This window comes from Pteropus medius, unplaced genomic scaffold (assembly GCF_902729225.1).
Source record: "Pteropus medius unplaced genomic scaffold, Ma_sr-lr_union100, whole genome shotgun sequence".
NCBI classification, from domain to species: domain Eukaryota; kingdom Metazoa; phylum Chordata; class Mammalia; order Chiroptera; family Pteropodidae; genus Pteropus; species Pteropus medius.
The window spans coordinates 16,238,215-16,251,870 of record NW_024345601.1 but is presented as its reverse complement, the minus strand read 5'-3'; the positions used below and the strand labels follow the sequence as shown (position 1 = coordinate 16,251,870).

General features: G+C 31.7%; 1 protein-coding gene across 1 annotated transcript in view; it reads right to left on the bottom strand.

Annotated features, from left to right (window-relative positions):
- RAB3GAP1 (RAB3 GTPase activating protein catalytic subunit 1) overlaps positions 1 to 13,656 on the bottom strand; it is an 89,065-nt gene that overhangs the window by 62,103 nt on the left and 13,306 nt on the right. Inside the window, exon 4 of the mRNA XM_039874559.1 lies at positions 2,555 to 2,687. Within this exon, the coding sequence (XP_039730493.1) occupies positions 2,555 to 2,687 (133 nt within the window). The remainder of the gene's footprint in view (positions 1 to 2,554; positions 2,688 to 13,656) is intronic.

Here is a 13,656-nt window from a genome sequence, read left to right as displayed (position 1 = left end):
CATGTAGTTTTGCAATTGCTTAAAGATTTATATAGAGAGCTAGCACTAAAATTGGGGGAAGAGGAATGTCTTTCTCAAAAAAGCCAGCCTATGAAAATACATCTATGTATACACATATATTCCATGTTTATATTATTTTTCTTTCTTCTAAGTAATGGCTTAAACAATTCCTCACCCTTACTAGATAGAAAGCCTTGTTTTATTTATTCTTCTCGGTCTGCCCATGTCTCTACTTTTCTTCAAAATTCTACTTAGAAGTCTGTCAACTGCATATCATCTTCCATGGCTAGCTTCTGCTGGACCCTGGCCATCTTAAATGTTTTTGTAAAACCACTAAACAGCTGCTCACTTAAAACCATATATCTTTAAGCCCTTGCATTGCTATCCATAAGATACTAATATCAATGATCATTACTTATTCATAAATGCATTCAAAGCATAAAATTTTGTAAAAATATGTTTGGAAAAATATTTCCTTTTGCTGTATAGCTATAATTACTTAGCAAACTTATATTTTATTATTTGCAAAAATAAAAATGAGAACACTAATGACTTGACACTCAACTATAGCAATAAGCAACTCCAACGAAATAAAAGATCAGTGCTCAAATCTTCTGACATCTGATAATATAGTTTTAAATGTGTATCTACAAATTAACTGAGTTGATGCTTTACTTGTAAGTTCTAATTTCTATCACTAGTTAGTTTCAATCACCAAATTAAAACTGCACAATACCTACACAGATACCACAATTACACCTTAACTAATACACTTATCTTCTCTAATACCACAGTCTCCTTCATCTGTTCACCACAGAAACACTGATTCTAAGCTTCCTTAACACAATAGCTTTTCCTTGATGTATGATCTTTCCTCAAATTAATAGCACTTAAGATATCGCTACCTTGAACAATTCCTTTCATTAGGAGAATGTTGGACCCAAAAATCTCTGGGTCATTCTGAGACTTCCCACTAGTCACATATATTTCCTCTCTCCTCATACTCCTAAAGTACACATATTCATATTCTAGTTTAATTATTTTATTTTGCTGTATAATTGTCTTACATATGTGTATACATGATCAATGTTATCTATCCTAGTTTATGAATCTAAATACAGATGTTATCTAATTGTTTTGTTTGAAAGAATATATATAATAGAAAAAATATAATTTTATTCCTATACAAGAAAAGGCACAAAAATTTCAGGCCTATACTTACTAATGATAATCTGTTTTATCAAGAAAAACTTTACTTTTTTTACTGACATATAATTGACATTATATATGCAATAACAATTTGATAACTGTATACATTGTGAAATGATCAGCACAGTAAGTCTTATAGTTAACATCTGTCACCATGTAGTTACAAAATACTTTTTGTGTGATGATTTTTAAGACTTACTCTTTTCACAACTTTCAAATATATATAACAGTATTATTATAGTCACCAAGCTGTACATTACATCGCCATGACTTATTTATTGTATAACTAGAAGACTATACCTTTTGACCCCGTAAGCCCATTTTGCCCACCCTCCATCACCTGCCTCTGGCAATTACCCATCTGTTCTCTATTATAAGCTTGCTTGTGGTTTTTGTTTGTTTTTTTCAATTCCACATGTAAGGGAGATCATACAGTATGTCTTTCTCTGTTTGACTTATTTCACTTAGCAAAATGTCTTCAATGACCAAGAAAACTTCAACACACATTCTGAATATTTATTTTCTGAGAGAATAAAGAAGGGTATTTGACTGACAGCTCCGAAATATATATTTCCTTAATACCTTACTCACTTATTGTTATATATGAATATATCTAAGGACAGAGATTTTGGATGATTTGACCTATAAACAACTACAGGCACCATTAACTAAGTACCTAGCATGGGCCAGGTACTGAGATAGGTATTTACATATACTATCTCATTAAATCTTCCCCTTAACCCTCCAAAGTAGTTATTACTTCATTTGAAAAATAATTCAAGTTTAGAAAGATCAAGTAACTAATAATAGAAAAACCAGAATTTAATATACTGGATCTGACTCTAAAGTCTGAGATATATCCAAAACACTACACTGACTAATCAATAAAGAACTTTTTTTTTTTATCCTTCAAAATCCAGCTTAGTTGCTTAACTCTCCGTAACACCTTCTCCGGTCTTTCCCCATTAAAGGCGATCTCTTCTCTGAACTTCGGAATTTTACCTGTGCTTTGAGATGGCATTAATCACATTCTATCTCCTATTACTGTTACTTACTTATAGACTTTATCTCCCCTACTCGAATGTAAATTTAAGTTTAGGTTCAACTGGGCTTAGCGAAGTATCTAGCACATGTTAGGCACTCAATAAATATTTGCTGATTTAACTAGCTTTAAAATAAATGATGCTATGATTCTTCCTCTGAAAAGATCATACTTTACTTCAGATATGGTGAAACAACTTGGCATATATAAAATATCTCCAGAGGATAGTACATAATTAAGAGAATTAATTCATAATTCAAAATTATAACCACTTATAAATTTAAAATATGTATAAAAACTTACCTTCTAATAATTCATCCTTTCCTTCTTTATCAATGGATTCTTGTACAAGATAATGATGAGTAATTGAGAACTTGAAGTCAGCAAAGGAAACTTCATCTGATTTCTCTTCCCATGTGCCAGATGTAAATATACCCTATATTTAACAATAATATGGAAAAAAATCTTAAAGTATTCGATATCTACCATTATGTTTATTAAACACAGGAATTTCTTTCCCTTTTTTCTTTCTATTAATCTAAAATTTCACCGTATAGCTACCCTGTACATAATTAAAGAAAAGGTAAAATATGTAAATGAATAAAATGAAGAGGAAGTTATTTTATAAATGATTTATCAGTATTCCTTTAAAAAGAAAACTCTCCTAGAATATTAATTATCAAGTGACTTACAAAATTCTAATTTTCAAATAACATCATGAAAATCCAATAAATCTCATGCCTGTTCATATACAAAAAGAAAAAACCCTCTTTACCAATAGCAGAATCTCTAAGAGTTACTTTTAACTCCTAAAAATGATGAAATTTTATAAATTTTGTTAAAACTTAGAAAAATACATGGCAAAATATATTTTATAAAATCTCAAATCAAATAACACTATGTAGCACACAGCATTGCTGAACATTAGAAACTGTTTCATAAAAAAGCAGTTTGTAACATCAATTTAAGTGATATAACATCTGTAGTACTTATTTGCTTATCAGGTTTTAACAAGCTTATCAAGCTTTGGCATTCAAATATGTTCATTTAAATAGAAACTGCTTGATTGGAAAACATTTTAATTAAAATTTCCAAGAGTCCTTTTACTTAACAACATAACCATAAAAAATAATTTTTCCCATAGGGCCTCTAATCTCCCATAGTTGTTCTTTCCACTGGAGAGGTATATTGTCATTGCAAGATAGCCCCACTATGAGGCAAAAAATACCAATCCAGCAACTTTACAAGCAGATAGTCCCAAACTAGATAAAAAACATGTAAGCAATGATTCTGTATTACTGAGCTTTAAAACAGTGTTTTCATGACTATACTCAACATATAATACCTAAATGTTTTATGTGTTCCTAGAAAGGTGTTTATAATTCTGAATTGAGTTAAGTCATATTTTAAATGTCCTAAAGGTATCTCATTAAGTAAATAAGTACATCAAACAGCAATCTTTTCATTAGGAGAATAATCACCATGCATGACACATCAAAATACTATGGTTTTGAGATGCTGAGTTTCGTTAAAGTGTGTTAAATTAAGACATATATGGCCCACATAATTCCCAAACTGAAACGAGTAACATAATAGTATACAAACGAGCTTGGTTTGCTAGGAGAAATGCCTACTATAAAGAAGTTAAGGCTAAAACTAAGAAAGGGGAGAAGTCCAGAAAATGATAAGTCCCTTTTTCAAACTTGCAGAAAAGTTGAAATATTTTTTCAATATTAAAATAACATCTGACCCTAATCCTAAATTTTGGACACTGCTGTCAACCTTACAAACAGCTATCTCAGGAGAATCTGGTTGGATTCAATAAAGCTTTCTCTTTATTCAAATTATTTTTAAAATAATTTAGCTCAACTGAAAAACAATATTCTAACCTCCCTCCTTCAATTCAGTGTGGCACAATTATTTGACACCAAATTTCAATAAGTGTATATTTACGATTAGAACCAGAAATGACAACTCCAGTTCAGAATTAGTCTAGTAATTCATGAAAAATAACCTCTGAGGGCCCCAGACAATAAAAAGAAATAAGCATATAGACTGGAAAGAAAGAAAATTGTATACACTCACAGATAACCTGATTATGCAATATAATATCCAAAAGAATCTACAAACTACTAAAACTAACTGTTGAGTTTATGAAGTTGTGAAATTCGAGGTCCATATACGAAAACCGTATTTTTATATACTAGCGGCAAACATTTGGAAAATGAAATTTTTTAAAAAACACAACAAAAATTTAGAAAATAAATAAATATAAAAAATACCACAACAGCAAAAATAAATAAAATACCTAAGACTAAACTTAAAGAAAGATGACCAAGAACTCTACCTAATAATACTTGAAAATGCTGCTGAAAGATATTAAAGAGCTAGGAGATATATCATGTACATGGATATTGGAAGATGCAACACTGTGAAGATGTCAATTCTCCCCAAATTGATGTATAAACACAATTCTAATGAAAATCCCAACAGGCATTTTGTAGAAACTGACAAGCTGATTCTAAAACTAATATGAAAATCCAAAGGACCAAGAATAGCTAAAATAATTTGGATAAAAAATATACTACCTGATTTTAAGATTTACTTTGCTACAGTAATTAAAGCAGTATAGTACTGGCATAAAGACAAAAAGACGAATAGATCAATGAAACATAATAATCCAGAAACACTTTCACACATATACTTCATTTTACAACAGAGGAGCCACTGTAATTCAGTAGGGAAAAGATGGTCTTTTCAACAAATGGTCCTGAAATAAGATATTTGCATGCAAGAAAACATAGGAGAGTATCTTCATGACATTGAGATTGGCAGATTATTTTGATAGAACACAAAAAGCACTAATAATAAACATTTTTAATTGAGACAATGAATTTCATTAAAATAAACTTCTGCTTAGCAAAAGTTGCAGGTAAGAAAATGATTAGGGAAGACACTAAAGAAAACACTCAAAATACATATACCAAAGGACTCACAACACCAGGATGTATGAGGATAATTTTTAAAACTAAACAATCCAATTGTTTTTAAATGAGCAAAAGACTTGAACACTTAGTAAAAGAAACTATGAATGACCAATAAACACGGTTAATTAACTGTGATGAATTACTAGATACTATTCAGTCTCAGCAATCATTCATGAAATGCAAATTAAACTACTGTGAGATACCACTTCACACCCAACAGGATTACTAAAAATGAAAATCTGACAACACCAAGTGTCAGAATGTAGAGCAAGAACTGTGGTTACCTGTAAGATTTGAGTGGAGAGAGAAACAAGGATTCTTTCTAACAAAAATGTCCTAGATGGTGGTAACATGGTTACATACATTTGTCAAAACAAACTGTATAGTTGAATTCTATACATTTTACTGTGTATAAATTATAACCCAAATAAGAAAAAAAATCAAAAGGATTTTTAAAAGAGACAAGGAGAAGCGGGGAACTCTAACTTCTGAGGAAAATGTGAGGGAGAAAATGCTCTTTTGCCAAAAGAAAAAATAATGGCCATTATGCAAGAACAACATGCACTAAACATCTTCATAATTTGGACCCAACAATCCTTTCTACATATCTTTCAACTTACACAATAAACTTCAGTTAACTAAGACATATTCTGAGCCGAAACTCTGGAGGGCCCAAGACCTGCAGGACGAAGATCACTCTCCCAGACTATTTTAACAGCTTCCCAGTGGTCTCCTTATCTCTACTCTACATAGTTATCTCCCTAAAAAAAAAATCTGATATTGTTTCCTCTCCATTTAAAATGTTAATGGTTTTTCATAACCTATATAGTAACCTCAAGAGATTTTTAATCATGTATTCTACCAGTAAAAATTTGAGCATTCATCTCCATGTATGTATATTTATTTATAAATTAAGCATTACTGTATCATATATTATGCATATCATCCAAAAAACAAAAATTTACATTAAAAGTGGATGTAAAAAATGTAATATAATTAGAAGTCATAATACACAAAAGCTCATGACAAGGACCTGTAACGAATGGCATGTACCTACACTGGTAGAAATACAAAGTCCACAGATGTGGCCCCACCCCTTCCCAATTTTATCTCCCACAGCTACCTTCCATCTACATGTTGTAATTATGCCTAACAATTTGTATTTCCCAGAGGCATGCTTTCCCTTTCACACCAGTGCATGGGCAATTTATCCTGTTCATTACTTTATTTCTTTTAGCATATTTTTATTTATCCACTCTTCAAAACTCAACCTGAATGTTAATTTCTGTAGAAAATCTGCTTTGATTATCATTAACAGGCAAGTTAATGATTCACTCTCGGTATCTTGTTCAAATCACTAGAATGACACCTATTCTAATCATTTATTTCTGTATCTATTTCTCCACTAGACTACTAAGAGCAAAGACTGTTCTATTCTTCTTTGCAGCCCAGAACTTAACAGTGCCTACGTGCTTAAGTATCTTAGGAATTACCTTTTTTCAATATTTATAACCCCCATATGTCCCAAATGTACTGGGAAATACCACTTTATTATCCAAATACCATTACCTATTTTTGAATAACATGTACACCGTGTTTCTAGTCTTAACAATCAGAAATAGCACACAACCCAATTCAAAAGGTATTCTCTATGACCTGAATTGAAATATGTATATCAGAGTCTTTATGTTGAGTTCTAGGTGAAATTTATTTCCTCACTGAACAGGTTAAACATAGATGGGTAAACTCACTACCTTCTGGATTAAGAGATTGTCTATAATACTTATACCTAAGTCATCTTTAGGATTTACTGGTTTCCAGAATCTAATTTCACATCTTAAACTGCCTACCATGTAAAAATAAAATCTTCCATCTTAAAAATATAAATTTAACAATATAAATTACTGTTTAACAAATTAATTAAATTTTTTCTTCTACTGATAAAGCAACACATGAAAAAGAGCAAAATGTGGTAAAGTATAAAAAACAGTGACTTTTTTCCCTTCTTTTTTTGAGGGGCATAGAGCTGTGATTTTCAACCTAATTAGACTTTGTAGGCTTAAAACATGTACTGATAACTAGGATCCACAACAGATTAATTAGATCAGAATCTCTGAGGTTGGCCTAAAAACTAGAATTTTTCAAAAGCTGCCCACAGATTCTAACGGGCAGCCAGGATAGACAACCAGTTTGTATAGAGCTAAAAATTACACTTTCATCCACCAATGGAAGGAAACCTTTTGAACATTTGCAGTACAAATATTAAAAAGCCATCTAATATTTGTACTGAAGTACAAATATTAAAAAGCCATCTAAGCCAAGACAACTAGATATTCATGTGCAAAAAAATGAAGTTGGCCCCTTTCCTTATAGACAGGAAAATTAACTCAAAATGGATTGTGGATCTATATGTAAGAGCAAAAACTATAAATAATACCATCAACAAAGTGAAAAGACAACCTACAAAGATACACGCTACAACATGGAGAATGGGAGAAAATATTTACAAATTACATATCTCATAAGGGACTTGTACCAGAATATATAATGAACTCTTACAAATGAGTAATTAAAAAAATCCAATTTAAAAATGGGTAAATGATCTGAATAGACATTTCTCTAAAGATATACAAATGGCTAATAAGAACATGAAAAGATGTTCAACATCGACAGCCATTAGGAAACTGCAAACCAAAACCACAATGAGATATCAGTTCATATCCATCCAGAAGGCCACAATCAAAAGGATGACAACAAGTGTTTGTGAAGATGTGGAGAGATCAGAACATTTATACATTGCTGTGAGAAATGTATAATTAAACAGCTGTTTTGGAAAACAATCTAGCACTTCCTCAAAAGATTAAAAATAAAGTTGCCACATGACCCAGCAATCATACCCATAAGTATACACCCAAAAGAAATGAAATCGTATGTCCAAATACTTGTACATGAATGTTCATAGTAGCATTATTCATAATAGCCAAAAAGTAAAAATGATGCAAATGACGATCAACTGATGAATACAAAGAAAATGTGGTATATCCATAAAACAGAATATTATATAGCTATGAAAAGAAATCATACTGCATGGTTCCATTTATACAAAGTGTCCAGAACACAACTCTATAGACACAAAAGGTAAGTTAGTTATCGTATAAGGATGAGAGATAACAAGAAGTGACTGCTAAAAGGTATGGGGTTTCTTTTGGGGGGTGATAAAAATGCTCTAAAATTAATTGTGGTAATGGTTATACAATTCTGTCAATATACTGTACTATTGAACTGTACATCTTAAATTTGTGAATTGTATGGTATATCAATTATATACCAATAAAAAAATTCAGACTGAAAAGATTTTATTTTAATCACAATGTTTTGCATCCATCTACTCTGTCTGAAAAGACATCCTAAGCAGTCTCAAAACTGAAAGCACAGGAATCTTTTAAAAACAAAAAAGATAAAATACTGGGCATTTCATCTATTTCTGGAATGAAAACAAACCAAGTGCTTCTCTAGTCACAAGTGACTCTAAAACTGTACAGCTTTCAAGCCGTTTTCCTAAAACAAAACAAATATCCATATATGCTGCTGAAGTAGTATGCAAATAAAAACCTAGAAGAACTCAATTCCAACAGATACTTGGTCTGATGACTATAAACGGTAACTCCAAAAGATAGCAAAAATGTGAAAGAACATATTTAATCTAGAAGGCTGACATGGCTCTCTCCAACCATTTTGTTACAAAGGAGATTTGCTATACTTGAGAAATTTTTGTTTGCTGTGAAATGGCTATGATATGCGATACAGTTTATAACACTAATGTTTGCTTCATGGCAGTTTCCAGTTCAGTATATTTATTATGCAGTCATAGATACAGACATTTTGTCATGTCAATTTGAGATTTAAAATAAAACAAAACAAAACTACATTTAATCATTAAAAAAACAAACGAACAAACAAACCCAGCCATCTATGTACGTCTTCCACTTTTCACAGGTAGCCTGGCTAGCCTCAGCCTGGATCGGGATCATCCCACTAAAAGTACAGAAGTAGAGAGCGGAATGATATTAAGACTCAGTCTAGAAGCTATTCTGCATGCAACTTTGACTTTAGTTCCAGAGGTTTATTAAACACCCTAACAAAGGAAACAAACAAAGGGAACTTGAGATTAGTCCCCACAGAATCAATAAAGAACTACAATTTATCCAGAGAACATTCAACTAAGAACTCTAACAGTAAGGGAACCTAGGAAAAGGGAACACAGTCACCTACAAGTGAACTATAACAAATAAAATGGGCTAATCCTCAGGAAAGAGAACCAGCCAAGTAGATTCAAGTAGGCATAAGACACATTGTTTGACACAAATATGTCTTCTTTAAAGCTAACAAGTACTCTTTAACGCCACCTAGGACACTCAATTCTAATAGGTATTTGGGCCTACCTTGGCAGCCAGAATTTACACTCCTTTTTGAGTCAGACCTGCTTGCAATTTAAGCAAGAAAAGTTTTATCAATTGAACTGACCTCCTAATCTGTACAGATGACCTTCTCATTTGTTTATATATGCATTATATATATATATATATATCCACCAAGGATTTTAATTAACCTAATTAATCCAATATACCTGAAGTTCATTACAAATATTTTTTAAAAGTAAAAGCAAACTCTGTACACTACCTGCATTTCAGAATAGGAACTAACACTTGAGTGTCTACTAAACTAAATAATTCACATTATTGTGTATGTGTATGTGTATGTATATATAAAATCTCATAACACTGTGATATAAGTTTCAACCTCATTTATAGATAAGGTTCAGAGATTTAAAAACTTGTCCAAAGTTACCATATCATTAAGTGGTAAAGCTGGAATTTGATCCACAATGGCCCTGTTCTTTCCATTAGAAGCTAAGATAGATACATCTATATAGACTCACACACATGCATATTTATGTTAGAAAAATATATTTTTATAAATATATATAAACTCAAGAGTATGAGGATAAAATAAGCAGGGAGAATACGTAGGTCAGAACTTAAAGAAATGGTTGGATAAATGCCTGCTGAGTAAGTCGGAAATGGATTCATTCATAAAACTGGATCCAAATTATACTTTAGGTAAGACTGATAAGGAAACAGACAAAGGTCTTGAGCAGGAAACTAGATGTCAAATTGAGGGAATAGCCCAATTCAGCTCAAGTTTTCTATAGGAGAATAGAGGAAAAAAAGAGGTGGAGAAAGTAAAGAGAGACCTGACGTGAATGTCTATGAGTTTAGACTTTACCCTACAGGCAGTGGAAAGCCACTGAAGGCTTCTATGTAGGCTTGTAACATGACATCAGTTTAGGAAAATTTCTCTGAACACACTGGAAGGAAAGAATTGGGAAAGACTTAAGGTAGAGAAGGTGAAAAGCAGGGAGAAGTGAGCAAAAAGGGCAATCAGAAAGTAATATCACCCAGTGATTATACTGGGAAGACTGTACCTTTCAGAGCCTAGCCGTTTAGACAAATAATTAGAACCTATGACAATATCATCCACAATGATACTCAGTGTCACCTCTGAATAATTAACTGGGTCATGGGTAAGAAGGCTAGGTCTAATAAAAACAATGGCTACAAATATGAAGAACAGAGGACATTAGGTCGTAGTTTAAATTTGCAGCAGTAACTAGAGACTGATGGACAATTAGGACAAGGCCCAAACTAAAGTAGCGATTGTGAAGTCTTAAGACTAATTCCAAAAATATTTACAGACCTTTAAAATATCTGAAAGGAAAGAAGAAAATGGGGAGTGTAGAGTAGTTGCTAAAAGCAAAAAGCCAGCAACTTGGAAAGAAGTTGCCGTGAGATATATCTTTCTCATTGGGTTGTGTATGTATTTTCTTGCCTACTAGTTAAATTTGGAGAAAAAGACATTCACAATTTAAAACTAAATGAAAGTATCTTAAGACAATCCTTGATTTCTAAACAATCTGCATTTATGAATGGCTTTTTTAAAGTGGAGTCTAATAATTTATTTTAAAATTAATATGCAGGTCCAATGCAGTTTTTACAGAAACAAGAAATCCTTAAATCTGTATGAAACTACAGAAGACTCCAAATAGCCAAAGCAATCCTGAAAGGACCAAGCTGAAGAACAAATTATGCTCCCTGATTTCAAACTATATTACAAGCTATAGTAATCAAAATAGCATAGTACTGGCATAAAAACAGACACATAAATCAATGGAACAGAAAAGACAGCCCAGAAATAAACTAATGCATATATGGTCAATTACTTTATGATAAAGGAGCCAAGAATATACAATGGAGAAAGGACAGTATCTTCAATAAATGGTGCCAGAAAAAATGGAAAGTCACATGCAAAAGAATGAAACTGGACCACTATCTTATACCATACACAAAAATTAACTCAAAATGGATTGAAGTCTTGAATGTAAGACCTGAAACCATGAAACTCCTAGAAGAAAATATGGGCAGTAAGCTTGTTGACATAGGTCTTAGCAATAATTTTTTGTATCTGACTCCAAAAGCAAAGAGAACAAAAGCAAAAATAAACAAGTGGGACTACATCAAAATAAAAAGCTTCTGCACAGCATAGGAAATCATCAACAAAATGAAAAGGCAACCCACTGGATGGGAGAAAATATTTGCAAATCGTATATCAGATAAGGGATTAATATCCAGAATAAAGAACTCTTACAAGTTAACAACAGACAACCTAATTTAAAAATGAGCAAAATTATCTCCAAAGCAATTATACAAATTGCCAATAAGCACAAGAAAAGATGCTCAACATCACCAAACATTAAGGAAATGCAAATCAAAACCACAATCAGATAACATTTCACATCCATTAAGATGGCTTCTGAAAACAAAAACCAAAACAAAAACAAAAACAAAAAACAGAAAATAAGTGTCAGTGTGAATGGGGAGAAATTGGAACTCCTGTGCATTGCTGTTGAAAATGTAAAATGGCACAGCTGCTATGGAAAATATGGCTGTTCCTCAAAAATTTTTAAATTACCATATGATCTAGTAATTTCGCATCTGAAAGCAGAAACACACACAGATATATACACACTCGTTTTTGCAACAGCATTATTTTCAAGTGTCCATCAACGAATGAATAAGTCGATTAATATAGTACATACATACAGCATAGTATTCGGTCTTAAAAAGGAATGAAATTCTAATACATGCTACAACATGGATGAACCTTGAAGATATTATGCTAAGTGAAACAAGCTAGACACAAAAGGTCAAATTTTGTATGATTTCACTTATATGAAGTTGTTATTGTCTAATGGGTACAGAGTTTCAGTTTAGGATGATGGAAAAGTTCTGGATACAGACTAGAGTAATCACTGCACAAAGTAAATGTACTTAATGCCACTAAACTGCACACTCAGCAATGGTTAAAATGCTAAATTTTTATATACAATTTTTTTATTATGTATTTTAGTAAAATGAAAAAATATATAAACTTTTGTAAGGCAAAAGACACATTCAAATTAAAAGCTATACACTGGGGAAACTATTTGTAACATTAGAGTTAATTCATAAAAACATAAAAGCTCTTCCACAATTCAGTAAGACAGTAGAAAATTGGTCACTGTATATAATAAGCAATCAAAAAGATAATTCTAGTGTATAATAAAAGTGAAGGAAGACTCAATCTTATGAGTGCTCAGGAAAATATTTTATTTAAAAATTAGATAGTTTTAGTCCCTCATGTTGATAAAAATAGTGTTGGAGGAATGAGGAAATGGGTGCTTTCATTTATCATGTGTGGGGAAAGAATAAGTACATTCAATCATCTCAGTGGAAAATTAGGCTCTATTTATCGAAAATAAAAATCACATCCCCTTTGGCCTACTAATTCTACTTTTAGAAATCTGTTACAGAAATATTCATACAAGTATGCAAATTTATGTACAATAATGTTTACTACCCCAGTACTATAACTGCATAAATTGCAAACTAAATCTTTCAGAGGAATATGCATAAACTCATTATGATAGAGTCATACATACAATGGACTACAATGCAAGCATTAAAATAATGAGATAGATGTCTATGTCCCACCTTGGAAAAAAGCCAACAAAATATACAGTTTTAAAAAAGGCAGCTGACCAATTACTTTTTTTTTAAAGACTTTTTTAATGGTGTACTGTGCACATATGGAATGTGATGAGAAAGAAACTATCACGTTTTTAATGCGTACATTTGATTTGGTTATATTATTTTTGTAATTAAAGGTTTTTTTAAATTTCAATAAAAAATTTGTGGCTCAAAAGTAGAAAATGAAAAGAACAGGGGGGAAAAATATAATTTTGGTGACGACTCCATAGGACAAACTTCTAGGCCATATGACAAATATTTTGCCCAAAAATATTTCTCCATAAATTTTAAA